The following is a 19,616-nucleotide window of genomic DNA, read 5'->3' as shown; positions in this document are numbered from 1 at the left end:
GGTGGTTAGGCTTGAATTGCTACAAGATATTTTTGCTTTATTTCACTTTGTACTGTAGAAAAGCACTTTGTAGCTCTCATTGTATAATTTTCATAAACAAGTTATTGTACTCTATCCTAAGTAGTTATTTGTTGCTGCAGCAGTTCTTGGCCTTGGCTGTTGCATTGTTCTCTCAACTTTTTATAGCTTGTGTATTTAATGGGAGCTACTCCCAAGTAACTGTACTTAGGATTTCAGCCTTCAGAAAACATATATAGGTTTCCAGAGTCTCAGCTAATATTAAGAAGTTTGATATTAAAGTATCTTAAAAGATGTAAATAAAATGTCAATGTATTCCCTTGCTATGATATTGTTCTCACATAACACAAAGCCGTGGTTTGTTTAACAGACCACGAGTTAGTTAAACATTGTCTCACAGGTGATCAGACCAGTCCTAACTTATTTCCCCCAAGTTTGTTTTGTTTTCCAGCTGCTGTTGCTTCATGTTTCATTAGCATCTAGGATGGGGGTTACAAAAAAAAAAAGTTTAAGGAAGGGTGCCAGATTCACATGTAATGCTGATTAAAATCAAGGTTGCTAGCATTAAGCAAGTGATAGTTAAGCTGCTAGGTTTGAGCAATCAAACAAACCATGGCTTAGTGTTATGATCATAGCTAGCTGCCTTGGTCTCCTTTTTGGCAAAATGTAGGAAATAATAATAATGTGTGAACCAGACCTAGGTGTAGTGTGCTAGGGATGGTGCAATAATTTTTTGTTTGTTTTGGGAAAATGCACAAAATATTTCCTAGGCAAAACTTAACGACAAAATTATCATTAAAATAGCACAGTGTGCATGTTAGGCGTGTAATTAAGCAGCTGGTATATATTACCCAGAGTCCTCTTTGGATAACCAAGGAGGTTCTTGCAGTATGCATGGACAGACTTCTGTTTTATCAACTGTGTATGTTTATCTATTTTACACATTTTTAACATTGCATGAAGTTAGTAAGATTGTGAGCCATCATTCCCCCATGCTTAAATTTTATATTTTAATGTCATTTCTATAATTTAATCATGTTTTCAGAACTAGATTTAATGCACAGTTACCTCCTAATAGAAAGCATTTTATTTTACGTGGCCCATATATTCAGAAATAGCTGGTTATTTTTTGCACAGGCTATGATTTTAATTTAACATTTCTAGCGTATAGTAATATCCTATTAGAGTGGCCTTTCACAATTGTGTAGCAATATTGGTTATACATGTAAGCTAATATATAAATGTTTTTAAGTTGCCATTCCTACTATTATAGCCTATCTTGTTTTCTTACTTTTGGCATGAAACTTTCTCAATATGTGTTCAAATAATAAAAATAAATAAATTCATAAGCTACAATGCAACATAAAAGTTATTTCAAGGTTCAGAAAACAGGGCAGCAACCAATACTATAGTTCCTCACCCTTGTATTGGGTTTCATTGCTGTGTTGAGAACTTAATGTGGCCAAACTGATTACAGCATCAATAGAGGTCACTCCTCTATATTGACATCATTTGAGCATAGCTTGGATTGGTGTTAATATTGGATAAGCTCAAAGGACTAACAAGCAATTGGATATCCCAATCTATGAAACAAGCCAACAGTTTGGGTGACTTGTTCCTCATTTTGATTCTTACCTTAATAGATGGAAGACAGTACTACTAATGGCTATGACTTCCCATAATTTAATGTGGCATTATTTTATATTCTTTTGGGTTTAGATTATTATTTGGAAATCTAAGAAATTGTCATGGGCACTACAGAATACCCATTTCACAGAAAAATAACTTTCCCATAAGCCGACAAAAATCCTACACTGCCCTAAAACAAATAAAGCAGACCCCCCCAAATGTATGCAAAACATTCACAAAATAACAGAAAATCCAAACAGCTTACTATTTTTTCTGTGTGTGTGTTTTTTTTAAATATTAGTGTTGGTGTGTGCAGTGTTATGTGTCTAAGGGTACTATGGTGCCCCTGGGTGTCACTTTGAAAGTTAAGACCAACACTTTGAATTGAATTCTGAAGCATACCAGGAACTAGTAGAATTCTTTCAATACAGATGAGATATGATCTCTTAAGAATCTAGTTTTGGTTCCTGAAGCGACTCAAGTAGCATGTACATTTAAAGCCTGCTGTAGTAATCTATCATAGAAGTTAACAGGGTTATGGGTAACATTTGGCTTCATGTGATGTGAGATACACCTTTACAACTATCTTTTAAAAATAGGCAGTCATCTGAGAAATAATTTCTCTAGCTCCCTCATATGGCAGTGGTACTTTGGGCTCTGTAAAGATTCCTATTCATTTCCAGCACCTATTACTTCATATGAGGATTAGGAGATGTCACTTGCTATTTGCAACTGTCCTTTCAAGGTGGAGTGACAGTTTCAAAACAGGGCGGTCCCCCACACCTCCTCATTCAGCTTCTTCATACTTGATTGAAGGAGTGCCTCATGTGACCTATGGAAGGCATTATTTTATATTTGTATTGCATTTGTGAGGAATGTTGCTAACAGCTATTTGATATATGTTTACATTTGTATTTGGGGAAATACAAAGCAAAACAAAGAATAGCCAGTTTATTATGATAGCATTGCTGATAGTGACACTTTGACATAAGTTTAAAAAAATCATAAATGCCCACTGAATCTCACAAAGGCATGAAAATGTAACTAATAAATACTTAGATGTTTTGTAAGATCAAATGAGTTACTATTCAATCTGTGGCAAAAGAGGCTGGAATAGAATTAAACTCTAGTTCTACTTTTAAAGTGTGTGGAATTTGGATGTTTGATTTCTTATGCTGGTTTATCATGGCAAATAATGTTGTTTATTTCCCCCCTTCCTTCTCTCACATTTAGAATGTATGACACAAAACTATCTTTTGGAATAGAGAACTTCCATAGGATGAGCATATTTTAGAAAAAATCCCCCAGGCAATCTGAGGAGTACCAGCTACATATTGCCAGAATGTGACTAATCCCAACCCACCATTACTTCTGTATAAACCTGTCTTGCCCAGCAGTGGGTACAGAAGTGATGCACTTAGGTTCCTGATCAAAAAAAACCATCCATTGACAGTTCACAACTTATTTCCTCATCTGACTTGGTGTAAAAATGTAGTTATCAAGTTTCTGCCAGCAACTGTTCTGCACATTACTTCCAGGAGAATATTGTAGTCTCTTGCTCTTGAAGGTGATGAAGCAAACCTTACTTTATCTATACTCTACTTAGAATACAGCATATTGATGAAGGATATTAAATGAATTGAGAGGTAAAAAATCACATGACTTTCAAGAACTGTAGCTTATTATTTCCAAACTTGCACAGTTCTAGTGCGCACTGTATACATAGGTAGCCCCATACTGGCTTCTATGCCGTAGCCCTGTCCCGGCATGGCACAAATTTGTGGCGTTTGTGCTACCTGTGGTATGTCTGATAAAAGCAGGACGTTGGTTAGTCATGGTTTTGACTACCGGTATCCTGAATACTGAAAAGAGGAGAAAGCCTTCTACACATTATTGGGGTGAATATATTGGAACCTCAAGGAATGCAGTGTTCTGTGACTTACAGTGGTACCTCGAGTTACAAACGCTTCAGGTTACAAACTCCGCTAACCTGGAAGAGTTACCTCAAGTTGAGAACTTTGCCCCAGGATGAGAACGGAAATCGTGTGCCAGCAGGGCAGCAGCAGCAGCAAGAGGCCTCATTACCGTAAGCACGCCTCTAGTTAAGGACAGTTTCAGGTCTTAACCTTATTAACAGTTTCAGGTCTTAACGGACCTCTGGAACGAATTAAGTTCATAACTAGAGACACCACTGTATTTATTTTAACTGTAGGTAGCATGGAGGCTACCTTTGCTAATTGGTTGTAAGGAAAACAGAATCAAAACAATCCATTTACGGACATGTGAAAAAATAATGCTTTCTCCTCAACTACCGAATCTGTGATTTATGTATATTTCACACCACTTAGGAAATGATAGTATCTTTGGCAAGAGTGTCTCTGGGAATGGTCATATGATAGGGAGAAGCTTTCTCTCTCTAATGAGGCTACTTATTAGAGGAATTGCAGGGAATTTTTGTGTCCTTGCTAAAGATATTGCTAAAGTTATTGCTTTTCTGTTTGTGTGAGAGTCTGAGAAGCCAAATGCCATGTTTTTCTCCTGTAGTGAGAGGTTTTTGTTAGTTTAAGACTATTATAAATGTAATAGGGAGGTAAAAATACTGTGAATTGGTGAATTGAACAAGTTCACTCTAGGGAAAAGTGTGTGTGTGTGTGTGTGTGTGTGTATGTATATATATATATATATATACACACACACACACACACACACACACACACACACACACACACCCATACCCATACCCATACCCATACTCATACCCATACCCCCACACACTTAACAAGTATCCATGCTAACTGATTGCTGTAACAATTAAAGCATGATTGTGATAATATAGAGCACTGCTTTTCAACTAGTGGATTATGTCAACTAGATTATCCACCTGCATTGGATGTCTTAATGAATACCATCCTAAACTGTTAGAAGGCATTCTGTGCCACATGTGCCACTTGAGCCTTCAGTGAAAATGATGCCTCTAGTAGCAACCTCAGCCTTGGTCCTTGGTCATTCTAAGGCAGTGTTGAATCCCACTCATCCAAGCTGAGGAACATCTTACAAACTGTGCCAGTTTTGTCTGGATTGAATCTCAGTTTGTTTGCCCTTGCCCATTCTATTTCTGCATCCACACACTGGTCTATTCCCACCAGGCTATGAAGAGAATGTCAAATGGAGCTTTGTGTCATTTCCAAATGGATGACAATACACTCCAACTCATTGAACTACTTCGCTTAGCAGATTCAAATAGGTATTTAACATCATGGGGATAAGATGAAACCTTGTGGGATCAGCAAATATGCTGTGGGGTAAAGCAGAAATCCCATGGGACCACATTTTGGAATTGGCCCTGTAGGTAAGTGTAGAACCATCATAAAAAAGTCGCCGTCCCTCCATATTCTTTTTTAACCTACATTGTTTGCAAACAGGAAAGAGTGAATACTTTGAAGGTTGTCATATGCCATGCCATATGGACAGTAAATACACTGACTTTTTCTTAATTCTGTTGTCTCTTTCCTACAGTATCCTTGTTAAAAGAAATGTAAATTGCTTGAAAATGATGTCTGGCATGCATCATGGACATTAGCAATGGTGACTATTAAGCTTAGTGGAGCTACACTGGAATTCCTCAAAGCTCAGAAGAGAAGTTCATATTCTATTCATTTTTGCAATGGTAGGAAATGAAATATATTTGTTTAAAATAATTGTGGTTTCTTGTATCATTAAATCTTTTAAATGTTATTGTATTTATTCTAATGACCAGTTAGATTTACTCTGAAGTCCATGTAAACACCAAACATTTTGTGATAGGATATATAATAATAATAATAATAATAATAATAATAATAATAATAATAATAATAATAATTTATTATTTATACCCCGCCCATCTGGCTGGGTTTCCCCAGCCACTCTGGGCGGCTTCCAAAAGAATATTAAAATACTATGGTACATCAAACCTTAAAAGCTTCCCTAAACAGGGCTGCCTTCAGATGTCTTCTGTCATCTTACATACACACACAGGTCCTGTTATTCAAATGCATGTTATACAAAAAATCACTTATCCAAACACAAGCAATTAGTATCCAAAACTTGCTGTACATATGGCAGAATCAGATATCCAAACAGCCGGACCTGCATGCAGGACTGTAAGCAGTCTTAAACAAGATTAACTTTTTGCATTTTGTTGGTCAGACAAATAAGAGAGCATTTCTTTCCTTCCTTGTTTGCATTTTGCAAGTTTCAGAATGTTTTCCTGGGTTTTCCCAGGTTTTCTTGTCATTTTGGGCTCAAAATTCAGTGGTTGGGGACACATTAGAAATTGTTGCATAGGAATCAATTGGCTCATTATGTGAACGCTCACCTAACAAACAATTTCCTGAGAATGCATTATCTTCAGGTAGTGAAACCTGCATGTATATAAAAAAGAATGAATATTTAGTATTATGACTCACTTTCTTCTCCTATTTATGGATGAATCTTTTGAAGTCTGAAACCAGACACCCAGGGATGTGATATATCCTCTAGTATAGGCATGTCCAACTCCCAAGAGACTGTGATCTATTCCCAGTATAAAAAAAACTGGCAGTGATCTACCCATTGTCATTGACGGGAGGAAGAGCATGCATGGGATGAGTGGATTGTTGAGCTTTTTTTAGGAGGGAAGTTCCCAGAGTTGTTGAGCTTTTTGGGGGGAGGATTGCACAGAGTTTTTTAGCTTTCCCCCGGAACTTTTTGTACACAATAAAGATCCAGGGATCTGCCGGTAGATTGCAATCTACTGGTTGGACATCCCTGCTCTTTTAAATATTTCTAATTATGATGCTTTATAATTAGACATTTTGTCTTTTGTGGTATTTTGATTTCTGTAAATTGCCTTTTGTACATTTGTGGAAAAGTAGTGTATAAATTGTTAAATAATAATATTTAATTACCATTGTCAACCATTAGTATAGAATAGATTATTGTCTTCTCCAGTACTCCAAACTATTTGGAACATGTTAGGAGTCTGTGTATATATATTGGTGCATGTGTAATTGAAATACATGCATGTTCCTCCCACCTTTAACTCTGCCTCCATTTGCTTGCCCTGTGTCAGGAGTTTACATGAGTAAACTCCTCATGTATTTTGTAAATCACTGTGTTAATCAGTGACTCTACAGTGGTACCTCTGGTTGCGAACAGGATCTGTTCAGAAGGCCCCTTCGCAACCTGAAGCGTCGTATCTGCGTAGGTGCGCGGTGTGATTTGGCGTTTGTGTGTATGCGCAAAGCGCAATTTAGTGCTTGTGCACATGCATGAGCGGCTAAACCCGGAAGTAACCCTTTCCGGTACTTCCGGGTCGCCGCGGGATTCAACCTGAAAAGACATAACCTGAAGCGTCCGTAACATGAAGTATGACTGTACATGCCTCTGAAACTCAGGTGGTGAGTGCTGATAGATACAGAGGCAACATGGGTCCGCTGAAAACAAGTAGAATATTGACATGCTCAGGGGAACCATGCAGAACTAAGGTGCAGAAAACTCCAACCCCATGCTCAGAAACCACTGGAAATCGAGTACATTAATACCTCCGTGAATGTCCGCCCTGTTGACCATCCATTTTGGTGAATATCCGCGGCAAACCAAGAAGTACCGGAATGGGTTACTTCCGGGTTTGCCGCTCGCGCATGTGCAGAAGTGCTAAATCGTGCAGAAGCGTAAACCACTCCGCGCGTATGCCCAGAGCAGCGCTTTGTGGAGCGTCCGGTGCTCTGGAACTGATCCTGGACTCAAAACAAGGTATCACTGTACCAGTTGCAAAAATAAAATGAGTGTGGGTGTATGGTGGAGAATAGGGCTAGGCGATATATACTATATCATTCAAAACCGGTTTGAAGTCTATATCGTTATATCAGTTTCATAATTTTTGACCCAGCAATATACTACAAATCTGTGGTATATTTTGCACTATGCAAAAATTATGATGCAAGAAAATCTTTATTTCAGACATGGTGATACATTGCGATGTTGAAAACCAGATATTGCCCAGCTCCACTGTTCGCCTTTGCATACTTCCATCCTTATTTCAGACATTGTGATATATCAGTATACAGTGGTACCTCAGAACTCAAACGTAATCGGTTCCAGAAGACTGTTCGACTTCTGAAATGTTCGAGTTCCGAGGCGTAGCTTCCGATTGGCCAACAGCTCTGTTTTTGCACAGTGGAAGCTGCGTCGGACTTCCATGTTTCGAATAAGATTTGAAAATCGGAGCACTTCCAGGTTTTCGGCGTTTGGGAAACGAAATGTTTGAGAACGGAGCCATTCGAGTTGCGAGGTACCACTGTATGATGATGTTTAGCTAGCGATATATCAACATGTTGAAAACCAGATATCGCACAGGACTAGTGGAGAAGAGGAATGCCCTGAGTTAGGAGCTCTTTGTAGCTTATAGAATCCTGGAGGAGGTAATGCCTGCCTAGCAAGAACCCCTGCCTGGATCATTCCTGTTAGGAGACAAGGATGCTGTGAAAAATTTGTTTCAGGTTTCACTTGTTTGCTATAACTTATAATGCAATGTAATATAATCCACATATTTCTCTAATCTACATAGTGCCATCATTTACTTAAGGTGACAACTTGTTTATCTTTGTTCTGTTTCATTTTTAGTGGAAATAGAATCTCTTTTTATACAAAACCCAAGGAAAATCCCCAATGTATGGGGTTGTTTGGATCATAATTGAATTGGTATTGCCTGCTGTTTAACTCTAGTATTTAAAGGCATGGGATGTTAAGAAGAAAGGCTGCATTTCATGCATGAGATTAGTCATTTCAGGGAAATATACGTGTAGCACCTACCTCTGCACAGATGTCTAGGGATTTGTGCTTTTCTACATTGTGAAATGCAAATATGTATGTACTGTACCTTGTTACCTATGATTGCTTAGATTGCCATGATTGTGATAGCTTCAGAAAGACTTTTAGCAGTCATAGGAATTACATGTGACTGCTTGCTTATGGATTCATAGGAATCCACATGCTGCTGCTTGCTATACCAAGAACACCTGCATGAAGATAGTTATTTAACATCTCAACATATCTGAACCAGCCCTTCATAAAATATAATTGTGTGGAATATGAATTATTATGGCATAGTCATAACTTATAAGAACTAGTTTTTATTCTAATTTGGTTAATGTGTGTCAGTTTTCTGTCATAGAGCTTCCCTATAAATTCCACATCCTTTCTCTACTTGGGCATTGTTCCTTATAGACAGAACTTTAAATTTATCAGGTATCTTTCAAACAGAATGGATTCTAATAAAAGATGTATGCAGTTGGTTCTAAGGGCAGAACCTTCACATGCTTTTTGCTGTGTAATGTTGGAGTTGGTTAGTGCATGTTGCTGATAACGCCACATATGGGACAGCTGCATATTCCTTCATTGCAGAGGGTTGGACTAGATCAGGGGTAGTCAACCTTTTTATACCTACCGCCCACGAATTCATCTTTCTTGATGGTAAAATTTCCTTACCTGTGCTTGATGGAAGGAGGATTCAGCTTGTGCCGTAGAACCCCCTACCACCCACCTAGAATCCCGAAACACCCGCTAGTGGACAGTAGGGACCAGGTTGACAACCCCTGGGCTAGATGATCAGGGTCTTTAAAATGGGGTTTAACTTCATTTTCATACTAGTCTTTTTCACCTTTCCAAAACTGACTATCATGGGGAATTATGTCATCTTTGGAGATTTATTTGAATCTTTGTGCCCTGGCTTCTGCAATGAAGATCTTCAAGCTGGCTGATGGTATACGTGGTGATGGTATATAGTCACCCCTCCCCAATGCACACACATCCCAGTTGTCATTAGAATGATGGATCAGGGTAGATTATACTTCCCTTTAGCCCTGCAGTTGCTGGACAACTGGCAATTATAAAGCGGAGTGAACTGTTCTTCTGGCAGAGAAGCCAACACCATGCAGGTGGCTGGGCCAGGCTTGTTTTCCCTGTGTCATTACATTCTTCATGGAATGCATCAGTGGTTGTGGGACTGCAAAGGTTGGAAAGGTGTGACATGATGAATCCAGAAATCCAATTCAGTTACAGCTTGATTACTAAGGATAGACCATTTGAAGTGTACAACAATTTATTTTCTTGATCAAAACATCATAGCATTTGCTTATTGCCAAACCCAGTAACTTTAGTTCAGAATCCCTTGTTAAATTTTCATGAATAATGTATACTCCCAGTTTTAGGGACAAAGAATATTCCCCATCTGTGGTTAGACTCCATGTAGCAGGGATGGGGACATGTAGCCCTCCAGATGCTGTTGAACTCTCACCAGTTCCAATTAATGTAATAGTCCAGCAACATTTGGAGGGCTATTTGTTGTCCATCCCTGCCATATAGTATGCTTCGTGCACCAGACATTTAGGATTATCTCATCTAGGCTTTGCTTCCTTGATATCATGGCTTTCTGGAAGATAGGAAAACAAACATTTCATCCTCCCAAATAAAATATTTGTATTAAGTATTTCAGATTTTGCTTTTGAAGCATGCTTACATTGATGAGCAGAATACTCCTTTAAAACACCTCACTAAACTGGATAATTTGAAACAAATGTTCCTTTCATTTGCAAGGAGATACATTAGCTGTTTTCTTAGCATTCATATACAAGGTGTTGTTTTTTTGTAGGGCCTACTTTGTTCCCACTAAAAGGACATAATTTATCACAGTTTTTTCTCCTGAAAAAGGGTATGAGAGTAGTTATATCACATAGATCAAAATAACGAGCCTCAACTTTTGTTTTCCCAGCAGTCCATCTCTTTAATGGAAAAAAATAGGAAATGGCTTTAAAGCTTGGACAATTTTTACAATTTAGAAGTGGGTATAATTTATTTTACATTAGAGTTTGGTTTTGTTTGTGTACAGATCCATGATCCATGTTCCCTAAATTTATAAGTTACTTCCACTATTATTCCAAAATTCTTATAATTCTAGTATTTATAAGTCAATAGTGGTTTAGGGAGCCTCTCTGTTGCTTAATATATTTATATTATTTAGCTTATAAAACCTTCTGAAAATGAAGCAGGGACTACCATCTTATTCCATATTATATCGGAGTCAGTGTAGTTTAGAATCTGGTCCTAGTTTCTTCTAGGTTTTTTTTTTAAAAAAAATATCTTTATGTTCCATTTGATTATGATTGCGTCTTATCCTGCTAAATTATTTAACCCATTAACTTTGGTTTTTAGTGCAGTTGATTGTACATGAGGCTCAATCAATTAAGTACATCTTGATATCTATCAGTTTTAACTTAGAGTGAAACTGTGGTATAAAATAGTAACAGTCCAGTCTTGTACAGGATTACCCTGAAGCAAGTTTCACTAAGTTTAATGAGGTTTACTGCTGAGTAAATGTGCATAATTTTTTAGCCCCGTTTGCTTTATTTTTCCATAGTCTTTATTTCTAGTTTCAGTAGACAAGTTTTGAATTAGAGGCATATATGATCTTCTACTTATTCACTGTTGACTTGTTGATTTGTTTTTGTCAGCAGCTCCTCCTGACACAAGCATTAATTCAGTTTTCCAAGGATTGACCTTGGCACAAGGAAGAGATGTGATAGCATATCCCACATGGTCTTAGGCTTCTTAAATTACACCAGTGGCATGGGACTCGTAGGCACAGGGAGTCACATGCCACTGAGTTAACATAAGGACCCAGCATAGGAGAGATGACTGAGGTTCTGTTTCAAGAACCCACCAGGTCTTTGTCAGGAATCATGTAGCCCAGTTCCAACATACTTGAAGCCTGGGAATTTTTATCCCCAAAGGTAAAACCTGATGCAACTTTTAGGGATGATGATAGACCCTATCATTAGTGGATGAGATTCTAGTTGTGAATAAAGTGAAGCATTGTGAAATATATTCCTGTACATTTTTAAAAGCTTAGCATTAGCAGTGAATTCAAGCAGACTGTCTTTGATTAGATAAATTTATATCCATATGCTTATTTCCTTTACTTAGACCAGAGTGCATTGGTTGACTTAGTGCTGAGCCATAAGAGTAGACAACTTTTATGGGTTGGTTTTTTTTCCTACAGTCAAATGATGAAAGCCATCACTGTGGTTTTGCTTGAAATGAACAAATTGTCTTGGGAGATGAGTACAGTAATTGACTTTCATCTTAAAGTGAGTGCAGAAATGATAAGCATGTTTGCAACATGCCTTTGAATAAAATTTTCAACTCCTTCTTTAGTCGTAGGGTATCCTTTTGGGTTATGAGTGTAGAAGTAGATGATTCACTGCTTGAGTTGTAGATTTTTAGTCCTTTTTTGAATTATAAATTGAAAAATACTGTTGAAATTAGATAGAACTTTTTTGTATGTTCTCTTAAATGCATTAGAATTCCTTCCTGTTCATTTAATGCCAGAAACAATGGTTTATGTAACTTTTCTGTTTGGCTTAACTGAAAGAAAATGATTTTCATTTTATAAACCTGCTTTAGTGTCAAAACCTTTTTCTGACCCTCTGTTATATAAATAGTAGTGTCAATATTGAGCAGTTAGTGTTAACATCTGCTAAGAAATTTAGATGATTGCCCTGCTGTCACAAGGAAACTACCATAATAGAGATCCTTATTTAGTCATAAAATTGAAATGTTAGCATATTTTCTACTACAGACAATGCTTTTTCTCATTGTTTTATTTACCTTTCTTTGAAGGTTTCGGAATGAGTGGATCATGAGGAACATACTTTAGGGACTTGCCATAGTATGGCTGCTTCTCGATCTACTCGTGTCACAAGATCAACAGTAGGGTTAAATGGTTTGGATGAAAATTTTTGTGGCCGAACTTTAAGAAATCGTAGCATCGCTCATCCAGAGGAAGTTTCTTCTCTTCCACAAGTAAGATCAAGATCACCAAAGAAGAAGCCAGAATCTCTGCAGACTCAAAAGGGAAATAACAGTGCACGAAGTAACACTGATGTGAAACAGCAAAGTTCTAGGGAATCATGGGTAAGCCCTCGAAAGAGGGGACTATCAGCTTCAGAAAAGGATAGTGTTGAGAAACAAATTGTGGACAATTGTGAGAAGAAACAAGGGGAACCTCATTCACCAGTTTTAAAGCGAGTTAAGCGCTGCCTGCGTTCAGAGGGACAAAACAGTTCAGAAGAAGTGTTGTCCTCTAAAACAGGGAAGGAACGATTGGAACGCAAGAGTTCAGTACCAGACAATGCTGCAGTCACTCCAGGAGCTAAACGAGCTTGTCGATGTCTTATATTGGACGACAGTGATAAAAGGGAAGTTAAAAAAGTGAATTCTTGTGCAGAAAAAATTAACAGTTTCTCAGTATCCGAAGAACTTACAGGTTGTCAGACTGTCAATGGAGTTGATGGGAGAGGTCCAAATGCTGCAAAGTGTGACAACTGTCAGCCTGATGGGAATACAGCACAAAACAATGTTGTTTCCTGTTCATCTAAGGAAAAAGATGTTGCAGAAAATGGAAATTCATTGGCCCACTCATCATTTTTTCTCAACAGAAATAAAGAGGACAGTTTTGTTGACCACAGTGTGCCTTGCACAAATTCACAAGAACAGTTAACATTAGAGGACCACAAACAATTAAACAACTGTTTGCCTGAGGAAACTACTAATCAGGCACATGAGTCAGGTACGGGTACGGGGTCCTCTTCTGAAATCCAGTCACCTTTATTAAGGGATTCTGAGGAGGAAGTAGACGTGGTGGGTGATAGCAGTGCCTCAAAAGAACAGTCTGAAAAAACCAACAGCAACCTGGGCAATTGTCATGACAGTACATCAGTCTCAGGTGAACCTGAACCATCAGTTTCTGTTTTGGACTGTGTTTCCGCTCAAATTGCATCTGTGTCAGAACCTCAAGAACACAGATACACACTGAGAACATCACCATGGAGGGTGGGCACAGCAAAAGGTAGCCCTACTAAACATAACTCTCCATGTAGAGAAAATGGACAGCTTGAGGAGAACAATCACAGTGCCGCTGAAACGAATGTAGAATCAAGTATTACCAATATCAATGGGTCTTCTGTAAACACAGATACTGTTCTGAATGAGAAAGAGAGAAGTTGTGATTCCGGGGAATATATAGATGAAGGACTAAGTAAACCACCCCCAGAGGCTAGACTTGTTACTGGATCCCTACCATCTGCCAAAGAGAGTGCCAATCTTCATGCTGTAGAAGAGGAAGAGGAAGAGCCTGATGTGTATTTCTTTGAATCAGATCATGTGGCATTGAAACACAACAAAGAGTATGTGTAACTATGGTAACCATGGATTCTGCTTTTTGTTTGTTATTCAAGCCCCTAGTTTTTCAAATACTATTACATCTGCCTTAGTGTAATTTCATTTAAATAATAGTTTTCTTTAGAAGACACTTGAATTCTGCAAGAACTATGATTTAAGTGTGTTATTTTAGTGTGAGAGTATAGCAGGAAGTTGACTTTAAGGCTGCAGTCTTATATCTGTCTATCTAGAAGCAAGCCCCATTGAACTCAGTGGGTCTTATTGCTGAGTAGACATGTATAGAATTTCAGTGTAAAACTTCATTGTTTTTGTTTTTGAAAGCTAATTCAAAAATTAGAATTTTACATTTCAGGTTTTATTGCAACGTTTGAGTGAAAATTTCATTTTATTAGTATGCTAAATACAATGTAGTCTGTAGAATAGTGATATTAGTGTACATAGCAGAGTGTATAAATTGTCAGTGAGTTATTATGGCAGTTACATAGTATTGCAAAAGAGATTAATTTATATAAGCTTCAAATTAATTAACCTGGTTTACGTTGCTAACTTATTGTGTAGCAGTTTCTAAACTTACTCTAAAACTGTCATCTGTAAAATCTAGTAATGTTGCATGGAATTTAGCATTGTGAATTTCATTTTGCACAGATGAAACAATCCCTTCTCTCCTCTCCCTGTGCGCTGTTGCGGTTCTACGACTTCCACAAGTCAATTTTGGGATGCATGCAGTGGGGTGTAGAGAGGGGTGGGGGAGCCCCACTACATAAGCGGAAGTCCCCATTTGTGCAAGCAGACGTTCTGCTGATCAGGCTTCTTATATGAATCTCTCTCGTGATAAAATCATATGGTTCATCAATTAGGTTTAATACATTATTAGCTGTATAAATATATGCTTGTCATTTTGACAGGTGGAGGTTAGGAAGGTTTGTGAACTGCATATAACCTTCAAGGTATAGAGATAGTGCTTTTCCACGTGAATCCTCAACAGCTGAACATCCAACAGTGAATTATTCTTAACCGCCCCCCTGCCCACATCTGGCCTTTGCTGGGTATAGGAGGCTGATGAAGTAGCAGGGTTGATGAAGTAGCAAAGTGTGGTAGGCTTTGTGGTCTAGATCAGTAGTGGTTTAGACAGTTGGTGTGGGCTGGGAGAGAGAAATTCAGCTTCTGGATCTTAATGGAGTAGTCAGATATGTAAATAACCCAAGACCTTGTTTATGCAACAAGAAATATTAAGTTACTTTGAATTAATATGTACTTTTGAGATTTGGAGTATGTTAAGAATGTCTTCCTATTCTTGGAGTTAAACATTTTGTCACTGTTTATTTAGTTGCATTCTCAGTACTGAATAGCTAAAGTATTAAAGGCCAGTTAAAAGGCTAATTTTCTGATGAACAGAGAAACATGATTATTTTCTAGCAATAAATATGGTTTTGTACATTCAGTTGTAACTTTGGACATTGTGACGCAGAAGTAGCAGATGATTGTCTTTCATCTCTGGGATCAGTGACTGTATTATTACTTTTGGAGTCACATCACTTAAAATGGATGTTTTTACTGCTGGAATTAGATAATGTGCTTTGAATAAAAGCAATTGGATTAGAATAGTGTTTTTTCCTGTTAACATTTTGTGGAAATAACTGCAATAACAACAATTGGCTGCAGTTTATTTTTCCTCATAAGAATTTGAAACATATTTACAGCTTGACCTTGTTTTTAAGTTACACTTTCTGTAAATGGATGTTTCCCCATTGTGATCTTTTCTCAGTGAATGCATAATTTTGAAACGGAAATGAACTGCTGGAAGTCAGATGTGGACTGAAAGGCCATATCAAACCTTGTTTGTGTGCTAGAGATGTTTTAGTGGTTAACAGTTGTTGACAAAGTGAAGTTGGATTTATGTTTATTTTTTAAAAGAACAGTGTTGCACCTTACAAAAAACTTTAGTTTTTGTTTGGCACATGTTCAGTCAACACATAAAAGTTGAATATTTGTTTCAAGCCAAAAGCATTGCCTTTGGTGAAGCTGGTACTTGTATATCTGATGATTGTGCTGTCACCAAGGGATTTGCGTGTTTACCGGTATACCTTTTTTGTTGATGATGATATTTTTTTTTATATCCCACTTTGCTCCCAGACTGGGATTGAAGGTGGTTTACACAAATTAAAACAACACAGAAAAAAAATATACCGGTAGTAAGCTAAAAACATATAAAAGATAATACTTATTCCCCCCCAGTCTCCCAGAACATGCAGAGAAATGAAGACAAAGCCTTAGGTTGCTGGGGAAGTAACCAGGTGAGGAGCCTTAGAGAGCAATGGGAAGGTGGGGACCTCTAGTTCTTGCAACTGCCTCATTGGGGCAAGGCCTCTTGGGCAGAGTAGCTGTGATCACTAGGCCTGTGCTGTTTTGGTTTATTTGAATAAAGAGCTAACTTTACTGACACCAGGTGGTTTATTGCTGACCTAACCCTTACTCCAGCTACTTTGAATTGTGTCCGAAAACAGACGAGTGCCTGGAAGTAGTCAGTGGAGTTATTGTAACAAGGGAATCATATGTTCCCTATAACCGGCCCCTGTTAACCGCCTGGCTGCAGCTCTTTGGGCCAGCTGGAGTTTATGAGCACTTTTCAAAGGCAGCCCCACATAGAGTGTGCTACAGTAATCCAAACACAATGTAAATAAGGTGTGTGTCTTACTGTGGCCAGATCAGACATCTGCAGGAGTGGGTGCACCAGCTTTAACTGTGCAAATGCACTTCTGGGCATCCAGGCTCAGGACTGAATCCAGAAGCATACCCCACACTGTGAACCTGAGTTTTCAAGGGCAGTGTTACTCCATCCAGTACAGGCTGAATCCATATTCACTGTTCTGGCTTCCGACTGATCACGCGTACCTCTGTCTTGTCTGGATTAAGTTCCATTACTGATGGCACACCAGTTTATAACTGAGACAATTTAGAACAATGTCTCCAAATCCCATCCAGCAGAACCAACTGGGACATACACTGGGAATTGGACAAGGGAAGTATGTCAAAAGCTGCCTCTGTCCTATAACTAGGCCTAAAACCAGATTGAAATTGATCTAGGTGTTCCATCTCATCCAGAAACCCCTGGAGCCTGAGATGCCAGTATGCACTCTAGTACCTTGCCCAGAAATGGGATATTGTTGAATTCTTTGAAAGGTTGGATAAATGGTAGCTGCTGCTTTTTAGAATGTTTCATAGATACTGTACATATGGATTAATATCTCATAGTCATCTCAGCAGGCACCTTTTATTTTAGCCTTTAAACATTTGCTGAAAACTTTTCTATGTCACTAGGCTTAGGAAGACCATTAATAGCTTTTGTAATAGCTGATTATCTGTGATTTTACTTTTTACATGGTTTTTATTGTATAGATATAATTGTTGTAAACTGCTTTGATATTTTTTAATGAAATCACTATAGAAGTATTTTTTATACATAAATATTTTTTGGAATATTTTGGTTACAACAGCTCTGGCTGCTCTGTAGAAGTTAAAAAGAATAAAATGTGTGTATTTTTTTATGGCCAAATCCTTTTTTTCTGATTTTATTTCCTCTAGATGGAAAAAAGATGCTTTCTTTCCCCCACCTTTTTTTGTAAAAATAACTTTGTGTGTGTGTGTATGTGTAAAGAATAGCAAATTGAAGAGGACTTGTTACTTCATTTCATTCTTGGATTAATTTCAAAGATTCTCCCTCCCAATAACCCCAACTTTAGAACCAATTGTGTGTGCCAGAATTCACTTTGAAACACATGAAGTAATAAAAAGGATAATGGTTTTAAACATGTTCAGAGTACTTTGTTTCTCATCAGTAAATGAACAAAATTCAATAACAGAACTAAATAATTTGGGAGGGCAGGATTCTCAGTTTGGGCCTAATGAAGCCAATCTTCTCATAGGCAAAAAGCTTTGGAATAAGTTATCTATCATGTGACTAATAATTACTGATTCTTATTCCACTTGTCTACTAAAAGTTCCCAAAGGCAAGTCCAACTTAGTTTTCCCGACTAAACTGTTAAAAGACTAGAATAGCAAATATCTCATAAAAGATGTTTCCTTGATCAACAGCCTGGTTTGGATGGTTATATATCTGCTCTCTATATTCTGAATCATCCTCTAAATTTCTTTTAGTTCAGAGAGACAACTACACCTGGAATTGAGCTCTGCTCTTCACCAGCTCATATAACTTTTAAACACCTTTTCCATTTGTTCCTGTTTACAAGTGCTGGTGCTGGAGTGGAGCATTATTCCAGGGTTTGGGACTTGAGCTCTGCTTCCAACCCAGCTAGCCCAATTTGCAATGTTTCTTCAATAGACATGCATTTAACAGGGTTATTTTTCCGATAACCAGTAATGATTGTCTGGAAAATACTGGAACTGAATTTTGAAAACCGACTGCAGACAGAATGTTACTGATTTTCTAACTACGGTTAGGAAATTATTGACACCCCATAGGCTTCTACATACCTTTACCACTTGTGTGCAACTTCCCCTCACTTCTCTTTTCAGAATTACGTCTATACTGGTGTTAATTCTAACATCCCACTTCTAATCATGTGTATGCTTTTATCTCTTGTTTTGAGCTCTCCATGGTTGCTATTACCATGAATGCAACCTTAAACTGCACTATAGTCATATCTGAAAAGGGAATGAGGGAAGGGATTTTGGTGTGAAAGAAGATGGTGTGAGAAGTGAATGAGCCCACTGGGAGCTTTCAGTCTCACAAATGTGGTAAAGGGATCAGGAACACTATGTCTGTCCTGGTACCAGTGGTTTATCATCCTCTTAAAATGCTCCACAAGTTGTATTTTCTGTTTTACCTTGCTGTCGTTGCTTATTGTTCTCCAGTCTCGGTTTTAAAGTGTGTTAAATAAATAATTAGTGTATACACAATTAATATTGTGATTCCACAGCAGGAAACAAAATAATTGCTTGAAATAGCAGAATCAACTAAAAAATAATGAAACATTTCCCTTGAGATACAGGATGTGCCTTGTATAAACTTATGCAGGAAGTTCATGACTCTTATGTTCTAAGTGAGCCACCTCTGTGCTTTATCAGAACAAACACTACATCTGTCACATTAGCCTGTTAGTATATTACAAAAGATGCTATGTTTGTTCCATTTTAAATTTATAATACGCTTGGTCTCATCATAAGAATAAAAATAGACATTCATATGTTGCATTTTCAAAACAGGTTATACCCTAACTTCTGATTTATGAAGTATGAATATTTTAACAGTATAGAGTCTTATCTGAGCGCGGCATCCCATAATCGCCTTTGACTGGACTTAACTGTCCAGAGGTACTTTACCTTTTTCCTTTACTCTGTTAGTTAATGTTGAATGAGGAGAATCTTATTTTTCTTGACTAGAGAAGCAAAGATTTATTAAAATGGGCATTCAGTTCTACCATTGATAGATTAACTTCATATTGTCAGTGTGAAGAAATTTTTTGAAGCATTTACTTGTTGGAGATAGTGTTTAGCTTTCTTTTTATGGGTTTTTCATCTATCATCTGTTATCATGATGATACAGAAAAAAGACTTATTTAAATGTCCTGTTGTGATAATTCCCTACATAAATATATGAATCAGAAAGTGAAGCATAGAATTCAGTTGTGCTGCTGATAATATAGCAGTAGTTTTATGAGTCCATGCAATTTCATAGCAGTCCTTACAGATGT

At 37.6% G+C, this 19,616-nt stretch overlaps 1 protein-coding gene across 21 annotated transcripts in view; it reads left to right on the top strand.

Moving 5' to 3' along the window:
• The window catches only part of ZZZ3 (zinc finger ZZ-type containing 3), a 38,303-nt gene that overhangs the window by 3,199 nt on the left and 15,488 nt on the right, over positions 1 to 19,616 (top strand). For 13 of the 21 annotated variants that reach the window (XM_083510444.1, XM_083510438.1, XM_083510454.1 and 10 more), the window contains exons 2-3: positions 5,164 to 5,314; positions 12,346 to 13,910. In XM_083510444.1, coding sequence (XP_083366570.1) covers positions 12,397 to 13,910 — 1,514 coding nt within the window. In that variant the 5' untranslated portion in view covers positions 5,164 to 5,314; positions 12,346 to 12,396. The remainder of the gene's footprint in view (positions 1 to 5,163; positions 5,315 to 12,345; positions 13,911 to 19,616) is intronic. The other 8 variants (XM_083510452.1, XM_083510442.1, XM_083510448.1 and 5 more) reach the window with 1 other exon arrangement.

Source organism: Podarcis liolepis (assembly GCF_965112155.1).
Source record: "Podarcis liolepis genome assembly, chromosome: 6".
Lineage (NCBI taxonomy): Eukaryota > Metazoa > Chordata > Lepidosauria > Squamata > Lacertidae > Podarcis > Podarcis liolepis.
The sequence above is the reverse complement of the archived record's forward strand: the minus strand, read 5'-3'. Positions and strand labels throughout refer to the sequence as shown.